At 37.5% G+C, this 18,542-nt stretch overlaps 5 protein-coding genes across 6 annotated transcripts; 2 read left to right on the plus strand and 3 right to left on the minus strand.

The window, feature by feature from the left end:
* Positions 1-11: 11 nt before the first annotated feature.
* On the minus strand, positions 12-1,929 carry LOC101260664 (glucan endo-1,3-beta-glucosidase 11-like). Its single transcript, XM_004245398.5, has 2 exons — positions 268-1,929; positions 12-190 (listed from the first exon to the last, which is right to left on the minus strand). Exons 1-2 carry the CDS (start codon positions 1,429-1,431, stop codon positions 80-82), a joined length of 1,275 nt encoding a protein of 424 aa, XP_004245446.1. The 5' UTR covers positions 1,432-1,929; the 3' UTR covers positions 12-79.
* Positions 1,930-2,086: 157 nt separating this feature from the next.
* On the minus strand, positions 2,087-5,409 carry GBSS1 (granule-bound starch synthase 1). Of its 2 annotated transcripts, NM_001324529.1 has the most exons (14): positions 5,326-5,409; positions 4,874-5,218; positions 4,722-4,802; positions 4,558-4,656; positions 4,402-4,491; positions 4,250-4,313; positions 4,081-4,181; positions 3,881-3,990; positions 3,565-3,808; positions 3,293-3,469; positions 3,012-3,203; positions 2,754-2,840; positions 2,541-2,669; positions 2,087-2,454 (listed from the first exon to the last, which is right to left on the minus strand). In NM_001324529.1, exons 2-14 carry the CDS (start codon positions 5,189-5,191, stop codon positions 2,338-2,340), a joined length of 1,809 nt encoding a protein of 602 aa, NP_001311458.1. In that variant the 5' UTR covers positions 5,192-5,218; positions 5,326-5,409; the 3' UTR covers positions 2,087-2,337. The 2 variants fall into 2 exon arrangements, with proteins under 2 accessions (NP_001311458.1, NP_001311457.1); NM_001324528.1 differs by having other exon boundaries at positions 4,874-5,329.
* Positions 5,410-6,417: 1,008 nt separating this feature from the next.
* Positions 6,418-11,659, minus strand: LOC101259469 (uncharacterized). Its single transcript, XM_004245394.5, has 6 exons — positions 10,957-11,659; positions 9,163-9,322; positions 8,885-9,061; positions 8,718-8,801; positions 7,301-7,382; positions 6,418-7,107 (listed from the first exon to the last, which is right to left on the minus strand). The coding sequence occupies exons 1-6, from the start codon at positions 11,244-11,246 to the stop codon at positions 6,671-6,673; spliced, it is 1,230 nt and encodes a 409-aa protein (XP_004245442.2). The 5' UTR covers positions 11,247-11,659; the 3' UTR covers positions 6,418-6,670.
* A 2,330-nt stretch (positions 11,660-13,989) lies between these two features.
* On the plus strand, positions 13,990-16,535 carry LOC101259181 (uncharacterized). Its single transcript, XM_004245393.5, has 4 exons — positions 13,990-14,296; positions 14,372-14,544; positions 14,619-14,682; positions 16,165-16,535. The coding sequence occupies exons 1-4, from the start codon at positions 14,092-14,094 to the stop codon at positions 16,374-16,376; spliced, it is 654 nt and encodes a 217-aa protein (XP_004245441.1). The 5' UTR covers positions 13,990-14,091; the 3' UTR covers positions 16,377-16,535.
* A 289-nt stretch (positions 16,536-16,824) lies between these two features.
* LOC101258885 (photosynthetic NDH subunit of subcomplex B 3, chloroplastic) lies at positions 16,825-18,030 on the plus strand. The gene is made up of 6 exons (XM_004245392.5): positions 16,825-17,132; positions 17,213-17,323; positions 17,400-17,456; positions 17,526-17,588; positions 17,666-17,728; positions 17,799-18,030. Exons 1-6 carry the CDS (start codon positions 16,962-16,964, stop codon positions 17,910-17,912), a joined length of 579 nt encoding a protein of 192 aa, XP_004245440.1. The 5' UTR covers positions 16,825-16,961; the 3' UTR covers positions 17,913-18,030.
* The last annotated feature ends 512 nt before the right edge of the window (positions 18,031-18,542 follow it).

Consider the following 18,542-nt stretch of genomic DNA (forward strand, 5'->3'; position numbering starts at 1 on the left):
AAGCCATAAAGTTAGAACAAACCGATTGGAAGCTATTGTATTGTCTTATAAATCTAACTAATAATACCATAAAAAATAATCAAAGAATACAAACATTTGTATTACAAGTGGTGTAACCAAAGCTCACAAAGTGTGCCAGTGAAATAAAAGGGGCAAGGTAGAGAAGCTGCACGGTAGAAAGACTTTTCACCTGAGAAGGAAAGGAAGAATATTAGTATATCTAGAAATAACAAAATAATATATATAGAAAATGAAGAAGAAGCTCACCGAATCAGAAGTAATGGCTAGATAACCGGAGGAGGAGCTTGCTGGCGGCAGTGGCACTGACGCTGATGGTGTAGATCCAGACCCACCGGAGCTGCTGCTATTCGTACTCGCTGCGTTGATTGCCGGGACTCCTAAGGGGTAAGCCTGAGATCCGTCCGGCTTGAACAGGCCATAGTTTCGCTCAGAACTAGGACCAGGCTTGAGGTTCTCATTGAACAAGGCAAATACGTATATGTTCAAATCCGAGTTAGGCCTCATGGGTGTACCCTTCTTCTGACCAATAAGCTTCATTAGATTACAGTTGTATTTCCTAGCATTCTCCGGTGTAGCTCCGGCCTCGTCGGCGTCTCCCTTTGACGGCCATCCCGTCTCCGAGATCTGCACGCAGACGTTTTTGTAGCCGATGGAAGCTAAAGCAGAGTGAACAGCATCGATCTGAGCGAAAAGCATGTTGTCGTAGTGTAGATTGGACTGTGGATCGACGATACCAGAGTTGGGCTGAAATAGCACGAAATCAAGGGAGACCTGCTTTGGATTTCCCTTGTAAGCAAAGTAAGGATAAGCATTAATAAGAAAAGGTGAGCCAGTTTTGCAATGGAAGTCCACGATCCGGGTAACACAGTTGACAAGATCCCGACGGAAAGCTCCAGCCGATGGGGGATAGGAAGTTTGTAGAATAGCAAGAGAATGTGCGGTGGTGACAGTGACTTGCTTGTCCAATTTGAGATTAACAAGAGCAGTGTGGACACTTTGCATTGCAGGGAGGAGGTTGTCGGTGAGGATGGTATCGTTAAAGGTGAGAACTTCATTACCGACAGCGATGCAGGTGATTTTAGTAGCAGGTAAGTAAGGTTGGACATTATTTTTAACCCATGATTGAGCTTTAGAAGGATCTTTCATCTTGGCAAGGTACTCATTGCCAAGACTGACGATGAACTCAACGCCGGTGTTAGCAAAGGCTTTGAGGACATGTGGGTCAGCATCATAGAGCTTGATTCTGGTAGCTCCGATGGATTTGACTAATGGTACCACGTTTTCCGGTAAGGGCAGATTGTTGGCAATTTGCCCGTAGTTGATACCTAGAGGAGCCACCATAGTTGGAGTAAAAAACAGCAGAAAAAGGAGAAGAGAAGAGGAGATGGGATTGGGATTGGATTCCATCATCAAATGACTCAAGGAAGGAAGGAGCTAAAGGAGAAAGAACAGAGTAAAAGCAACTAAAGTGCCGCCGAGTGGTGGTGGTTATAAGTAACGTAGCGCCTGCCTGCTTTTTTTTTTTATCTTCTCTTTACTATAAAAATACCATCAACAATCTTAGTGCTAAAAGTAGCATTTTAAGTTTAATTGCTTTAGAGTGACGAAAGAATAATACTTACTTTAGTAAATAGAGAGCATCTTTTTACTACTATTCAATTTGGATTGTAGCATTCATTACTACTACTAGTTGTACTAGCAATAGAGTAGTAGACAAAGAGACAGGTGCCGTTATGTAAAGGAGATGCTTTGCTTTGATTGAGCTGTAGTCCATTCAATCATGCTACCTTACTTTATGAATTAATAATGTGTCATGGGCTCAAAAATATCTCTCTTTTCTAATTTAAAAGTGTTCATTGACATACTTGGTTTCGATGTTGCATTGTTTTCACTTTGAAATTCAACAGCCATCTCCTCAAAGTTAGCCAGCTTCTTTCTTTCATATGACCAACCAACTAGTTTGCTTCTTTTAAACAAAATTTATAACTTGCCACACTAGCTCTGTATTCATCAAAGGACGGAGCCACAAACATTGATTCCTTGGGTAATTTATATATATGTACTGCAAATAATTATGCAAGAAAAAGTAAAACAAATTCACGCATATTAGCTACTAGTATTATTTATGCTAACATTACTAAGCATTTAGTCGCAAACATTAGTAATAACTATTTTCTATTGACCCTTCCCTACAAAAACATTAACCTGCTGCTCCCCAGCAAAAACCATTCATTTTATAGATGACTGAGACCCCATATTAGGGTTCTACATAATTAATGACCTTATTGTTGAAACAAGGATAAGACCAAAGCTCATTTAGGGAGTGGCTACATTTTCCTTGGCAAGTGGAGCGATTTCTTCCCCTTCGACACCGGGTTCACTGCCAGAAGCTCCTAAGCCCAATAGCAACGTCTCCCATTTCTTGGCAGGTTCCTGCATGAACACCAGTTGGCATCCATCAGTGCTGACGAGAACAACAAAACTGAAGTGCCTATACAAATTATCAATTTGACACCTACCTTCCAAGAGAGCTCCTCTGACATGCAATTTTTTATCATCTCAGCAAACGCAAGGGTGCCATAGACTGCAAGAGCTCTTGACACTGTTGTTACTATCTTAAGCACATCATCTGGGTCAACAACATCGCACTAACCATATTCAAGAAGCAATTAGTTAATGTCAAGACGAGAATGAACCATGTACAAGTACACAATTGATGTAAAATCACATACTTCAACATTGAAGGCTCCCATATGGAATCCAGTATAGCCTTCTTTCACAGTGTCAACAAGTCCACCAGTTGAGGCACAGATTGGCACCTGACTCACGTCACGTGTGATTATGTTAAAATAAGATATAACTAGTTTTCAGAAATGAAAAGCTTGCTGCAGTAACATTTAGTTGGCATTTATAATTTAGACGAAAAACAAGGTCTTGTGATTCTTTTTTTTAAAACTCAGTAAAAGGGTACAAGCTCTTATGGTTCTTACTGTTCCATATCGCATAGCATGTAACTGAATGAGACCACAAGGTTCAAATCTGCTTGGGACCAACATAAAATCAGCACCAGCAGTGATCATGTGAGCCAAAGGGACATTGAATTTTGCCACTCCTTTAGCTTTATTAGGGTACAACACTTCGAGCTGTTCAATCTCCTGCTCAAACTCCTTTTTGCCAGTTCCCTGATGCATAGGATGAGCAGCAGGTCAATTTCAGTTTCAGCACAAGTAAACTCAACAAGAAAGATAGAATGATTCCATTTGGTACTTACAAGGACTACAATTTGAACATCCAATTCGATAAACTTGTGAATTGCAGCAACAAGAATATCTGAACCTTTCTGCTCCTCAAGTCTGCCGATGAAGCCAATCAAGGGGATCTTCTTGTCAACAGGCAAGCCAACTGCTGCTTGAAGAGCCTCCTTTAGTAAAGGTTTTGCGTCCATGACCTGTATGGAGATTTTGATCAGCAAGAAACTCTTTAATTTCATAAACATACAAAATAATTTAGTATATACTGGAGTGGGGAAAAATCTTATCTTACAGTGGTTATATCGTATTTGACATCTGTGTATTTGTCAGTCGCTGGGTTCCACTCTTGTGTATCCATGCCATTCACAATCCCAGTTATGCAAGTCTTACGAAGGACACTGTCCAATTCAACACCCTTGTCAACAGCAGAGACAAGTTCTTGGGCATAGTATGGGCTTACTGTAACCACCCTATGTGATTCTAATATCCCAGCCTTCATCCAGTTGATTTTCCTACCCTTAACAGGTTTCTCATATCTGCAAAATTTTAAGAACTGAATTTACTAGCATCAAAAGTTGGTGGTCTGATTTCAAGCATTAAATACATACCCATCAATGAAATCAAAAGAACCCCTGAATTCATCAGGAAGATTGAGAAGAGGGAAGTCAGAGAAAGAAAATCTGCCTTGGTAGGCAATGTTATGGATGCAGAAAGCGACCTGGAGGCAATGTGAAATTTATCATATATTAATACAACCTTACTGATATGAAGGGTAAAGTGCAATCAAGTGTATACAAATAAATTTTACCTTGGCATTCAAATAGATTCCTCTGGACTGGTACATTGACTTTAAGTAGCAGGGAATTAGAGCTGTGTGCCAATCATTGGCAATGAAGAGAACATCCTCTCCTGCAGGAATAGGCGTTGATTACCTACAATGATATACTATGGTTGCTAGTGAAACTAGGATGTGTTACCATATGGTCCTGAGAAGTAGTTGCTACTGTTCAAATTCAAAACTCTAGGTGCCTCTAGGGCTGCCTGAGAAAATAAGGTTGAGAAAACGATTAAAGACAAAAAGTAAAATGCCACATAAAATTCCAAGACAACAGTATAACAAGTAACTTACTTGACACAACAAGCTGAACCTAAGTTCATTGTCCAGATAATCCAGTCCAGCTTTGGGGCCGTAGATTTTTGAACCAGTTTTGCCCCAAACCTTAAAAGCACCAGTAGAGTTAAAAGATGTTCAAAATGTATTCATAATCATAATATGCTTGCTTACTTTCTCCAAGAACATTGGGTGGTCAACAAAAACACGATCAACCCCACGTTTATAGCAGTGAAAGAAGCGAACAATTTCAATGCTGTCTCCAACTTTGACCTGCAGATAAACATTGTTGAATATATATTGTTGTATGTATGAAAAGTATATATAGGAAGGAGTACCTCAAGGGCAACGCTAGTATCCCAAGCATCTTTGTATTGGTCATAACGGGGGGATATTGTCATTACCCGATGTCCGCGGGCCTAAAATGATAATGAAGCTGTAATTGGTGCATTAGAAACAAAAGAATGAATCATGAGTAGGTAAGACTTACTGCAAGGGCTGGTGGTAGTCCACCAAGAACATCACCTAGTCCACCAGTTTTGCTCCAAGGACCAACCTCAGTACCCACAAAGATCAAGTTCATTCCCTTTCCACAAACAATGGTAGCTGACTTGGTGGATCTCATCTTGGGTGTTACCTTAGTATTAGTTCTTGATTGGAGCCCATCAAGCTTGTTAACAGCCCTTAACCCATTGTGTGTCAGAGTATGGTTCCTGAGTCCTATCTGTGACAAGGTTGATTTGGTGTCTAGTGAAGTTTGGACATTTGAGCTTCTTGACACAAAGTGTGAAGCTGTGATGCTTGCCATGTGTGGTCGAAATCTATAAATAAATACCTACAGATGGATGAACAAAAACAAAAACAAAACAAAACATGCATTTATTATTATCATTACAATAACATAAAAAATTCATAATAGAATGATCAGAAAGCTCTAGTTACCAGTTGAGGAGACGCTGTGTGTGTGAGTGAGGTGCCTTATTTGTAGCAGGTTTCAGTGACACGTGTCAATTGAATAGCGGGTGGCTATCCCTAAGCGGAAGGCAACTGTGGACACTGTATTATAGGGAAATAAATGCTCATGGATGGGCCCGGGCCTTCACGGCTGGACTTCAACTTGGGCCTGGCAATGGGCCCCTCCGTCCGCTTGGTGGTATATGCTCTTCTCTTCTGTCTCCTAGTATATCTAAAACTAAACAACTCCTTGACAAATAATATATATAGAATTTTCTATTTGTAACGCCCATATTAAGATTGAGGTTTGTTATGGATTTCTCATTCTCTGAGCGTCCCTGTTACTTAAATAAGGGATCAGCACAACAAGTTTCCATGATAACAAACAGGTTATATGCATAATTCTCTTATTTAAACATAACATTTATATTTGGGAAAACAAATATTATTCTCATTCCTCTCTTCTATATTTATTTGAAGAACCCTTCATTTACCGGCTGGTGCATTGGGGCGCAAGGATTAAGGTCAGCGCTTCCATGCAGAAGAAACACAAATATATATCCAAGGTTAATTAATTGCTGCTCACAACTATATATTCAGCCAACAACTATATAGTATATTAAATAGAATTGCATTGCAAACAGTTCAAGTGATTCTATGATTGAAAGTTTTTTAGAGCTTCCACTTCAACAAAGTAGACCAATATCCAGGATTAATTGACCCGATACAAGCATATATGAGGCATGCCTATCATATCGGCACTTGACTCGGGAGGCTGAGTATAATGAAAAGGCCATCCCATTTTTTTTTTTTTAAAAAAAAATTATTTTATGATACCGGTAATTCTATTAGGTATTAGATAACAAATTCTAGGATTTTAATTTGAAAGGTAGCAATTCTCAACTAACTCACCACACATTTGGTGAGAAAGGCCGGTCGCCATTCCAATTATGAGCCACTCTTTTCAGGATAAACTTGTTTCACAGAACGCTCACTCCATAAATAAATAAATAAACAAAACAACTTCCTCAAACTACTAAAGAAAAATAATTACTCATTAAAGTAAAGACGGACAAAAAGTTCATAAAAGAATCAGCTTTGCTTTTTATTTGAAGCATGACATATTCAGTGACACCAGAATTTCAACGAATACATGTATAGTATAATCTGGATTCTCCTGAACAGTGGCTGCCTTGCAGCTTGACAGAAGACAACATAATATAACTATGGAGGAGGACCTAGCTCTTCACAGTGGCTACCTTGCTGCCAAAGTATGTTCTCTTATCGATCAAATGATGTATATAAAAATGCCTCGACCCATACTAGAGCAGTTTCACAACCTTTTCCCAATCCCTGCAAACCTTCTAGCAACTCCAAATATAACCGCTTTTGTCAGGAGTCCACGATCAAGACTACAAGCAAGGGCAATTGCCCCACCAACAACTAAGAACCGCGGTATGATCCTCCCTGCAGGCTTCTCAGGTGAATCCTCACGCTCAATCTCAGAAAGATAGGTTTCGCTCCCCATTGATCTGAGATTCTCAATATCAACTTTGGTGTTGACTTGCGCCATGAAAGCACATCGTGAAATTGGGTCTCCAGACGCTCTATGTCTCTGGTATGCACGTAAACCAGGGTCAATCTTCCTCACAGCTCCCCACATACCTTGCCTTACCCCGAGTTTGGCAATTTCCCAAGGTATACCCATGTCTTCATAATGAAAGAGTAATACTTCACAGGCAGTCATCCGACCATCTCTCTTGGATTCAGCTGTTCATGCAAAAGAATTAAAAGGCAGTCAGATGTATAGTCATAAAATAACTCTTCTCAGTGATTCAAATGAAACATCTCCAGTTTCAGTCTTAAGACTACATTTGATGGTTGATCATCATAATTGGTTCAGTAGATTCCATAATTTTATTGGAAGTATAGCAATCAAGCTAGCAATATCACTTCAAATTACCTGCGCGGATGAACCAACTTGAATAGTAGAGATCAACACGTCTTGGTTTGTTGCGACGGGGCACAGAAGGGCATGGTACACCCTGAACCATGTAAAAATCAAGATTATTCAAGATTTCAGCAAAATGATGTAACATTGGAGAGTATGAAGTGAGTGACGGCAGCTAAAAAAAATAAAACAGGAAGCACCGTCAGGTGTCAACCAATATCAAGTCAACCCAGACAATGAAAAACATGAGGTAGGATCTCCTATTAGGATACCTGCAATTTAATCTTGGGTCTTCCCCTCTCCTACAGGTATAAACATTCCTCCTTTGAATGCTAATTATGAAGTATCTTAACTATTCAAATGCAAATCTGACAGGAAATATCCAACTCCAGTCAACTAATAGTAAGTAGGAGAGGCTTCACTTTGAAGACAGTAAGTATCAAAGAGCGGAGGCTTGACTCAGATGGTCACCATAAGTAGTATGAAATGGTTGATTGAGATAAACATTGGTATATCATATAAACAATTTATTTGTTAGATCCTGATGATAACCACGAAGGTAGGAAGGAATAGGTCTTGTATGCAATATGTACAAGGTATGAGTGATTCCTCATCATCACCATAGAATCCCTATTTAAGTATTTCACACAGCCCCCATGGACAACTATCGGAAGTGACAAGGATGAAGAAAGTTTCATTGAGGGGGAAGGTTCATCCGTTTATCTCCACAAGTTACTAGGGTAATGGAGCCTTAGACTGCTCGCTGCAGTCTTGTTCACTGCTACCTTTGAAGGGAACACACCATCAAATCCATTTTTGCCTTTCTGACCGTTAATGAGTGCAGATTAACACATGCACAGCATAGTCTATCCCAAAAATCTCAAAAAAAAAAAGATGCCAAAAGCAGGGGAGGAAAATGGTTTGGCAAGAAGTTACTGCACTCTCTTCAATTTCAATTGCATACTTGTACACCAATTTCTCTGTATTTACTTAGATAACAGAAAACATAACTTTGCTTATCGTTCTTCAGTTCACAACTAATATACTAAGTGCAAAAGAAACACATCAGAAAGAGGAGGACCCTCTTAAGCTGATTTGATACAACTAACTCCACTTCTTTGAGTTCTACTCAGATAATGAAAAATTTAAAATAGCTCATCAGGTTCACAACTAACCTACAATGTCTAAAAGTATGAAACTGTATGACACACTTAAAAGCTATTCATCAATTTCTATCTCTTATTATCTGGCTTTCACTCATATAAGAGATATCGAGTTAGATAACAAATGGCATGCCATATTGAAAAACATTGTTTGCCATAACAAAAAAAAAAGAGAAGATGATTCTAACAGTAAAGTGTATGCTTGTTTGACATCCACAATTGGCACATACTACTTGTGCACTTATGACAAGCCTTCATTCTCTTACCTTAGTGACGCAGTAGTATGTCCGCCCTGACTCCCAAATTCGACGGCCTATAATGTACTCTCTATCACTGCAAAAGAAGGGAAACTGGACCAGAATGATTTTGGTTAGTCATACTTCAATTAGGCTATCCAAGAGTATGCACAAGTGAAGACAGACCACTATAATACCTTACGCACCCACTGAACCACCATGGTTCCAGTGGTAGGACACTCTTCTAATGTTTCAGCATGTATAAGCATGTCATCCCACTTCAATCGAAATTCATCTTCCCAGAAGAAATCCCTCAACATTTCTGGAGTGGCATCCTCATATACAGTTCTGCTACGATATTGTGGAGGTCCCGTCTAGCATGACATTAAAATGTAATCCAATTAAAGGAAAGTGCAAACTAATTAAATCCCTCCTATCATTACACATACTATAAGGCCAGGGGAGAGAAAGCTACCTCGGGATCTCTACGCCAAGCCTGATAGGACATATTTGGTGTAGAACGATCCATCATCTGAATCCACGCAGGTCCTCCATCTTTCTCTTCAACTAATCCATCTAAGTAACGAAGGTCTGCATCGGTTACTACCAATTTTTCGGCTTCCAGATGCAATGAACTGATAACAGCAGATTAAATAATTATTGGGGTCAAGGATTTGTGTATCTACTGTTGAGACTCAATTCTGATCCTCCACAATTTAATTAATTTTCAAGCTTCTTCAATTTCAAACAATTTGAAATAATTGTTTTCGAAAATAAAAAAATACTTTTGAAATCATTTTCAAGGCCATTTTGCCATTTCCCTATAAAATACATCTCAATATATATTAGATTCATATACTTGCTACTTTTAATAAAGATTAGGAAAATTTGTTTTACCAAAAATTGTGTTTTAGTCTGTGTTTTATTTCCCTAAAATAATTTGTGATTTGATTGGTATAGTTGATCTTTTATTTCAAAATAATTACTTTTATCTTGTTGAAGTTAAGAAGCTTAATAATTAGTTAAATTTATGATTTATCTCCTTCCCGTTTTATCAAATTCGGTTTAATTTGATAAAATATAGAAACCAAACAACCTGTTCCTTTCTTTCTTCCTTTTAAGACCATACATTTGGCCCATTATGAAACACCCGGCCCAACTCCAATTCAACCCAGACCCCTCACTCTTTCTTCTCGCTCACAACAAGCACAACGCCAACAATGCTCAACCAGATGGACCCAGCCCTAAATCCTCATTTTGCCGCCTCAATTTCCTCTTTTTTCCTTCAATTCGTACACTCCGCGTGCTTAGCACGACTCGAGGACGCCTAGAAGCTTCCAACCAACAGACCCCTACATGATATAGCTCTTGTTGGTTAAAGTTGGTGCAAGAATGCTTTTAACTATGCCTTCCACACTTATTTGCTGACTAAAATTGCGATTATGTTGACTTCTATTATGTGTTAGGATTGGAAGTTGTACTCCTTGTTTCCTTTTTTTCCTCTTTACGCTGGCAGACTTAATTTGCATCATCAAATGTTGATTGAGTTTGTTTACATGTTAAATTAGTATCAGCCCCTTCTTTATTAGTTATTAATTCTTTTTCTTTGTTTTCTTTGCATGCACTCTTCCATTTGAGTCCATTGGACTCTTGCATATTCCTCTCTTCGAGTCAACCTCCACCAAGTCGCTAAAGGGAAGCAAATACTATTGGGTTAAAACTCAAAAACCAGCAGCAGCTGAAACAGGTAGCGGCAGTCCCAGAGGAACTCATTGTTTACTGTGATTACTCAACTTATTATCTAACTTAGATGATTTCCCGGGAGATTTTTTAATGACCTTTCTTTCACTATTTTGTGACAAGTATTTCAATTTTCAAAGCCCAATTTAGTTAAGGCAGACTTAAGCTTGTAGAATAACTTAAGAACCAGCTGTTTCATAGTTATTAAAAAGCTTTAATTCACGTTAATGAATTTGAGCTAACCATTTGGTTCAAATCTTTAACTTGGATATAGATTATTATTAAGTTAAAAACATTTCCAGACGCTTGAACTTTTAATTTTTCATTACTTGATAGTACAAATTAATATCTATTCATTTTTATAAAGATTTTTAAAACCAACACAATTCATTTTCTTTAATAAAGTTAGCCAAATTTTTAATCCATCAGTCAACTGGGATCGCATTTTTAAAAGTTAGTTTTAGAAATCGGGTATGTAAAGGAGAAATACAGAAAATGAGAAATTAAAGAGAGAGACTTTGGAAGAAACCTGGAGGTAGAGGATGAAATGGAGTGTGGGGAGTGAGTTTCCTTGATCCAAGAGGGAATTTGCAATTTGAGAGTTGAAAAGCCAGAAGACAAGTTTTGGAGAGAAGGAACATGTGTTGTAGGTACAGAATCAATGGCAAGATTGGCCCAATTGGGCTTCCATGACCATCCAACCAAGACCCCAACAAGAACAGCAATCCAGATGGGTGCCATAAACATCCCCAGCTCTAATATTACCTCCCCAAAAGTTGGTCTTTGTAAAATCTCAAGCAAAGCCGCTACCAAACCCATAATAAAAAAAGAAGAAGAAGCAACCCCCGATTCAATCGTAAATATAAACTTTGAACACGGCGACGAGTCGAGGGTTTCAAAAAAAAGAAGAAGAAGAAGATAGAGAAAGATAAAGATAAATAAAGACAACCCTAAAGATAGATAGATAGATAGCAGGAAAGAAAGAGTAAAATTTTACTAAAAAAAAAAAAAAGGAAAGGAATCGATTTAGGGAAAAGAGGATAAGGATGTAGAGGTAGAGAAACGTGTTAGCCGATTGCTGGTAGGCCCTCTTTCATTTTTGCTCCTCAGGATTTTAGTTTTTATGTTCGACCAAGTGCTTCTGGTGGTTGTGCTTTACAAAATGAGAAATTGTAATTTTATATTGTGGTATTAGATTAGAAAAACAAGTGGTGGGTGCTTATATATTATTTAAGTTTGTGATGGAAAAAAAAATGTGTCTCTTTGACATAGGGTATGGGGTCGGTTATTTACAAAAGTCAAAGTCTTCAAGTAAGTAGTATCGCCGCGTTTTCATTTCTCCTTCAAATCATTTGACCAAGGCTTTTTGTTTTTTGACCATCAACTTTTATTATTATTACATTCAGATTTTGGAGATAAAATAAATTTAAATGAAATTATCTTATAATTAAATCATCTCATAATTAAATTTGTGTTAATTTTAAAATATCTCAGTACTCAATTGAGTTCGTTTTTATTTTTATTTTTCTAAATTGGTAGGTTGGTGAATGATGGGTCCTTTGACATAAAATAAAAGAGTGAGAAATAGTGTTACCACAAAATTGTCACGTTTAACACAATTTGGATGTTTAGTGATAGTGGGGTATCTCTCTTCTTCTTCATAAGTAAAGTCCCTAGAGATGAGCAAATCGAATAGTGTTTCATTAGAGTGTGCACCAACACAATCAAAAAAGGTTTTATTGGATTCTATACATGAGGAAGATGTGTAAAAGCAGCAGCTTGAGTGATAAAATAGTGGAAATATATACATATATATTTTGCAAGGTAAGTGATAGAGTTTAGAGATTAAAAAAAGATACAACTAGTATTGTATTAAAGGGATGTGAATGGAAGATTAAAGAGTTTAGATGAAACTTGTAACATAGATAGGGTTTAAGGTCAAATTCAAAAGGAAACAAAAGATGGTGCAATGATTTATCTCCGACCAAACCTAACTCTTGACAACATGGAAACAGTGGTCGGTGCATGTGGTAAATAGTCTTGTTTGTTAATTGGAGTAATTTACATGGACCCATTTTAATGCAGTGTGGATCCATAAACATGTCATTCATCATAGCAAATTTTGCTACCTTATAATAATTATTGCAGTTCCCTTTCACTAACACATTGAACATGCATATTCCGTCCACTCAATTTTTTTCAACGATCAATCAATGGTAGCAACATATCCCTTCGCCCTTAACCAGCTTTGGAACATCAATTTTCTGCCCAATTCCAATTAAGTTAGTATTCATTGCAGATTTCAAGTCAAAAATTGGGGCTACGATTAGACTGACAGCCCAAAAAAATTAAACTGCGTATGATCAACCCCAATCAACCAAAAACCAAGAGAAACAGCTTCATTTGCATACCTATGTAGAATGTCCCTGACAACAAATTCTTTATGAATAAACAGTACATGTCACAAATAAAGCACATGGATATGCAATCAACAGAAACCTTGAGAAAAATTTATCAAGCGAAAAGTGTACCCATTGATCAATATGTAGGTAGCCAAATCCTTGGAGATCGCATATATTTGTCCAGTTGCATGCCTAAAATACTTATTTCCCTCCTCACCAAATTTCCAGTATTCGGGTTCATGGTAATTCACTCCTCTGCACAAAAAGTATGTCATACTAGAAAATTTTGAACCTTCAAGTACAACTGTAGAAGCTCATTTTGGGTCTAGAGTCTTACTTCTGTGAAAGAACGGGTCCAGATTTCATGCAACCCACGTACACACAAGGTTTAGATCGATGACGGTCTAACAATGGACCTACAACACCTGTGACAATATATGGGATTAGTACATATTCATCCCTCTCCTACTTAGTGTTGGGAGGATGCATCATTAATTCACTAGCTTAATGCTTAATATAGAACTATAATAATTCTCTGCGCGCTAATATCTGTGCAAGGGACTAGCACCGCGAGCAACCTACACAGGCAAATATTTGCTAGGACTCAAATCTTTAAAAGAGATTTTAATGAAAGTAGAAATGTAGAGAACCTAAATTTATAGATGTTGGATCGAGCATGCTTAAATGGAAGCAACATGGATAATTAAACATCTTATAGGCAGTACGAATTAGCTCTAGTTCTTGTTGTACTCTCCTAATTAGTGTGGACTCACTATTGCTTAGCATTCAGATAAATAAGCTTCTCCTAACCCAGATTGACATGCACATTGTCGTCAACTTTAATAAAGAAGTCAGCATCCCATTTTGCTGCTGCAGTTGAAATCCCTATTATCTCTTAATCTTGGACTTCACATGATGTATCGGATATTAAGTCGTGTATTCGAAATTGAGACAAATACTTTAGGGTGTATCTATATTATATCAAATTTAAGAAATTTTAAGAGTATAGAATTTACTGTTATGAAATGGGTACTAGTTAAGTGACAAGCCCAAAAACATATGTTTGTGCACTTGGTTCTGAATTAAGCCCTTTCTTGGGCCTTGTATGTGTGTTGTTGTAGTGCAAAAGTGTCATGGGGCCTTTTATTAAGACCCAGCCCAGAGGCTCAAATAGGAATCTGGGTAGAGATAGGAGAGGGTGCCGAGTGTTATCCACTTCCTCTCTCGTTCGGCTTTCTTCTTCTATCAGAAAGAAAAGAAAAATGGCGTCTTTATCGAGTTGTAATCATCCAGGGAAACTCTGTTCCTCGTTTTCACCTTCCTCCCTTAAGTTGTCATGGGTCCAACGCGTGTCGGTTCAGTTCATTCACACCCAAAACCACACTTGTTCCCTTCCTTATGCTCCAAGGGCTCTCACTGTCATTTCCATGGCCCCCCCTAAGCCCGGTGGTGGTAAAGCGAAGAAAGGTATTATTTTCACTTTGCTTTTTAAGTTTGGGGTTTGAATATTTTTACTGATGGGTTGCATTTTTTTTTGGTCAGTCACTGGTATTATAAAGTTAGCTCTCGAGGCAGGGAAGGCAACCCCAGCTCCACCCGTGGGGCCGGCCTTGGGTTCCAAAGGTGTTAACATCATGGCATTCTGTAAGGATTACAATGCCAGAACTGCTGACAAAGCTGGTTATGTTATTCCTGTGGAAATCACCGTCTATGATGTCAGTTCTTCATTTTTATTGCCAATTATTAAAACATGATTAAAGTCTCATTGTGCCTCTTCCTTCTCTTCCAGGATAGAAGCTTCACTTTTATCTTGAAGACCCCACCTGCTTCTGTTTTGCTGCTCAAGGCTGCAGGTATTTAGAATTTTTCAGTAAAAATGTGAAGGTTTAGTTTAGAGGCAAGTCAGGAAAACTAAATGATTCATTTAGAGTTAGTTACCATTTAGCTTGAATATGAAGGACACAAGAATGTATTTGATTTACTGATTGATGTACGATGCTCAACTTGGTGCTGAATATATCAAGCTAGTTTTGGATGAGTACATCATATCCTGGCCTATTACTACCACACTCTTGCTTGTTGTTCCAACATCAGTCACCACAGTTGTATGAGACATATGGCCACTTCTCTGCCGGAATTCCATAAATATTTGCTTGTAGTTTGAGATCAAGAAATTCATAAAATCCTCTTTAGCTCTAGACTTATAGAGTACTTATAAGGACATTAACATTTATGACAGCAAGGAAGGTGAAGGGTTAAGCACTCCCCTAAACAATAGACACCCTTGAAGACTACCACTTGATATACTACCCCATGATCTTGGCTTGAATCAGGAACTAAAACTAGTTTATGCCTGATATTAGTTAACCACCTCACCTGTGCACTTTTTAAACAAAGGACGCCTGTGAAGACTACAACTCGAAGCACTATCCAATGATCTTGGCTTGAATTGGGTATAAGAACAGGAAACTTTAGAGTCTTGTTTATGAAAATTTTCCCGCCTTCCATGATATTTTTCATAGTAGGACGTAGACATGTAAAATTACAGAAAAACTAGACTGAAAACTCCCTTTTTTTAAATTTTCCATGTTGCTCTGCTAGATGGTTGGACAAAAAGGGAGAACGAAAAAAAAAGAAATATTGAAATCCGAATTAGAAAAACAGTTGAGACTCTCTTTCTTTCTGGGTGGAGAATGATCATATATATAGATGCTCTGGCTGCGGTTTTCTACTCATAGACTATAGTTCTATGCTAATCCAAAATAGGCAGTAGATTTAAACATTTCGTGTTTGGAATGGCAAAATCATTGGGCATGCTGTCCTTGCTTCAACAAACTATAGAACTAAAATGAACTCCTTCGTTATTGTATAAGCACTGTTTTTTGGGTTACAGTTGATTATAATAACATGAAAGGTAATTTTTGAAGTAGATAACAGTGAGTGAAATAAATTTGCTCAAAAAGTTAGAATATTAGCTTGTTCTACTAGATGTTTATGCATACTGCTGATATCCCCTTTCTTTGGTATATGGGGTCAAACCCCCTGTTTTATTCAGGGAAAAATGCCAGCACTGACTTGGTGCTTGATCATTTTGATGAATAAGATCTTTGCTTATCCCATAATAAAAAGTATAATTTCACAATTTGGAAATCAGGCGTTCAATCAAAATAATATACCTTGTAGATGTTAATGTGAACTTGTGCTGGAGTTTAGCTTTTTATGGTGCAGTTACTCTATCTTTGCTATAGCCTGGTTGTCATAAAGTTGTGGTGCATACAAAAGTTTGGATAGTTTCCAAAGATGTGAAGATGATTAACTATTTTATCACTTTGTAGGAGTGGAAAAGGGCTCGAAGGACCCACAGAGGGAGAAAGTGGGGAAAATAACTATTGATCAATTGAAGGTAATTGCTCAAGAGAAGTTGCCGGATCTTAATTGTTCTACTATTGAATCTGCAATGAGGATAATAGCTGGCACTGCAGCAAATATGGGAATTGACATTGACCCTCCGATTCTTGAACCTAAAAAGAAAGAACTTGTGTACTAGTTATGCCTTTTCTATTCCCATGTAATGTATCCAAGTATTAGAAGCAAAAAAGAATTGGAAGAGAAGTAGATTGACTTGAGATAACCTTTTATCCGTTTGTTTCAATTCTTTGGACTCTTCATTCTTTAATTATGATGAATACACCATTCTCTAGTGCAAGATGCCAATCCAACTTTTTGTCCAGGTGCCATAAATTGAAGAAGAAACATTAATTTGGCATATATCAAGAGAACATGGCACAAACATTTACTACTAAGAAAGCCTAGCCTATATATTTCTTCAAAAGAAAGGACTGATTGTGGCACACTTGGTGGTTTTTTTTCATTCTTAACTTCAAATGTATGTTGTTAAAAGTTTCACGTATGCATTGAAAAAGAGACTAATATAAAGAACATGCCAAAAAGAAGCTTTTTTTTTTAATCTACTTAAAAACGTTTTTAATTTGGTGATAGGTTTGGGGGCAGCCAAAATGTCTGGCTGGAAACGTGGGAATGGATAATAAGTAAAGATAAGGAAGGAGAGCCACCCACACCATTTTATTTATAGAAAATATTGTAAAGCTCCATTGCTGGCAGTAGCAGTGAAATGAGAGCAATTGAAATATACTGGTATGGGGGCTTAGCCGCTTCCACTCTATCACAATCATCATTGTCGTGTATTTCCAAGGTTCATCAGAGATGCCTGCGAACAAAAATCAAAGCAGTTGCAAGTAGTCATGAGAAGGAAGAGGCTTGTGTGAAGTTTGCCTTTGTCAGCGTGAGTAGTCCAATTCGATCATCATGAGTTAATTAGTAGTCACATGATTACCCATTAATAACTGCTCGTAATTCGTTCAGTCAGTACTCCTACCAGATGGGACACCAGATGTGCAGCTAAGGAAAGCATGTGGCGGCCAAAAACTTAGGGACATAATGCTCGATGCTAATGTCGAGTTGTATGGACCTTATGTATGTACTACTACTACTATATATATAATTCTTATCATCCAGTCCAGCTACTTATGTAAAATTATTAATCTCCTAGGCAAGACCTTTGCTCAATTGTGGGGGAGGAGGAACTTGTGCTACATGTTTGGTTGAGGTGAGTGTGAACATTTGGTTTTGCTGCTCTAAATTAAACATATCTCACACCGACAGACATCAATTATAGGTTGTTGAAGGAAAGGAGCTACTCAACCCTCGCACAGACAAGGAGAATGAAAATTTAAAACGGGTATACATATATATATATATACGAGCAAGTGATGAATGTAGTACTGTTGTTAATTAATTTGTATATATAATTTTCAGCATCCAAATAATTGGAGGCTTGCTTGTCAGGCAATAGTTGGTAAACCTGATTCTAGAGGCATGGTACGTATGGATCGAACGTCTTAATTAATTTCCAACTGTTAGTCTATTGACCAGTAATCAATTTGTACAGATGACCATTCAGCAACTTCCGGAATGGAAAGCACACGAGTGGAATTATAGAGGATTACCGCCTAATGAAGAGGAAGAAGAAGAAGCAGCATCAATTTCTTCATCTTCAGCCTGAGTTTTTATCTTTACACAACAGCTTGATCAATTATGTATGTCATGTCACAATAACCAGCTCTTCTCTTTTTGAGTCCAATTATATATGAGCTTCATAAATTTCTAAAAGTAAAAGAAAATACTTGGAATGGGAACAATAATTGATTAGTATGTCATCAAAAGAAATTGTGTTGGAACTGAAATAATTAATTAATAGGGCTTCATGCTAAAGATAGAGAATGCAGCTAAAGCCTAACAAATCGAAACAAAATATTACTATATTATTCAACAAACTAGATATCCTATTCTTTCTTGTAATGTTTTTTGTTTGGAGATGAAGAATAGAAATCGTCAGTCGATTGCCAACTTCCTGTAAATTTATCTCAACGGATTAGTTTAATTTAATCGTTCAATCAATTTAACATGAGTCAAAAATATTTTTCAACTTTTGCATTTGCAAGCCATATTAAATATCAGACGAAGACGGATGATGTTTGACCTGCAGAGCCAACTGTCCAAATCGAGTAAATCTGATTCTTTTAAGGAAATATTAAACAACAAGGCAAACATGTGATACATTTATGATTAACCAAAATAATTACAGTTTGCACCTATAAGTAGGTTCAATAGTTTTTTTTTTTTTATACAAATT

Source organism: Solanum lycopersicum, chromosome 8 (assembly GCF_036512215.1).
Source record: "Solanum lycopersicum chromosome 8, SLM_r2.1".
Taxonomy (NCBI): Eukaryota; Viridiplantae; Streptophyta; class Magnoliopsida; order Solanales; family Solanaceae; genus Solanum; species Solanum lycopersicum.

What these genes read in the sequence shown, in the direction of transcription:
- LOC101259469 (XM_004245394.5), bottom strand. Translation starts at nt 11,246, where the DNA reads ATGGGTTTGGTAGCGGCTTTGCTTGAGATTTTACAAAGACCAACTTTT. An exon ending in ATTTCATCCTCTACCTCCAG is followed by an intron (nt 9,323 to 10,956) that starts GTTTCTTCCAAA and finishes TGCTGTTATCAG; the next exon opens with TTCATTGCATCTGGAAGCCG. An exon ending in TGGTTCAGTGGGTGCGTAAG is followed by an intron (nt 8,802 to 8,884) that starts GTATTATAGTGG and finishes ATTCTGGTCCAG; the next exon opens with TTTCCCTTCTTTTGCAGTGA.
- LOC101260664 (XM_004245398.5), bottom strand. Translation starts at nt 1,431, where the DNA reads ATGATGGAATCCAATCCCAATCCCATCTCCTCTTCTCTTCTCCTTTTT. An exon ending in TAGCCATTACTTCTGATTCG is followed by an intron (nt 191 to 267) that starts GTGAGCTTCTTC and finishes TTTCCTTCTCAG; the next exon opens with GTGAAAAGTCTTTCTACCGT.
- GBSS1 (NM_001324529.1), bottom strand. Translation starts at nt 5,191, where the DNA reads ATGGCAAGCATCACAGCTTCACACTTTGTGTCAAGAAGCTCAAATGTC. An exon ending in GACTACCACCAGCCCTTGCA is followed by an intron (nt 4,803 to 4,873) that starts GTAAGTCTTACC and finishes TTATCATTTTAG; the next exon opens with GCCCGCGGACATCGGGTAAT. An exon ending in CAGAGGAGCTCTCTTGGAAG is followed by an intron (nt 2,455 to 2,540) that starts GTAGGTGTCAAA and finishes GTGTTCATGCAG; the next exon opens with GAACCTGCCAAGAAATGGGA.
- LOC101259181 (XM_004245393.5), top strand. Translation starts at nt 14,092, where the DNA reads ATGGCGTCTTTATCGAGTTGTAATCATCCAGGGAAACTCTGTTCCTCG. An exon ending in TGGAAATCACCGTCTATGAT is followed by an intron (nt 14,545 to 14,618) that starts GTCAGTTCTTCA and finishes CTTCTCTTCCAG; the next exon opens with GATAGAAGCTTCACTTTTAT. An exon ending in TTTGCTGCTCAAGGCTGCAG is followed by an intron (nt 14,683 to 16,164) that starts GTATTTAGAATT and finishes ATCACTTTGTAG; the next exon opens with GAGTGGAAAAGGGCTCGAAG.
- LOC101258885 (XM_004245392.5), top strand. Translation starts at nt 16,962, where the DNA reads ATGAGAGCAATTGAAATATACTGGTATGGGGGCTTAGCCGCTTCCACT. An exon ending in TCGAGTTGTATGGACCTTAT is followed by an intron (nt 17,324 to 17,399) that starts GTATGTACTACT and finishes TTAATCTCCTAG; the next exon opens with GCAAGACCTTTGCTCAATTG. An exon ending in AACCTGATTCTAGAGGCATG is followed by an intron (nt 17,729 to 17,798) that starts GTACGTATGGAT and finishes CAATTTGTACAG; the next exon opens with ATGACCATTCAGCAACTTCC.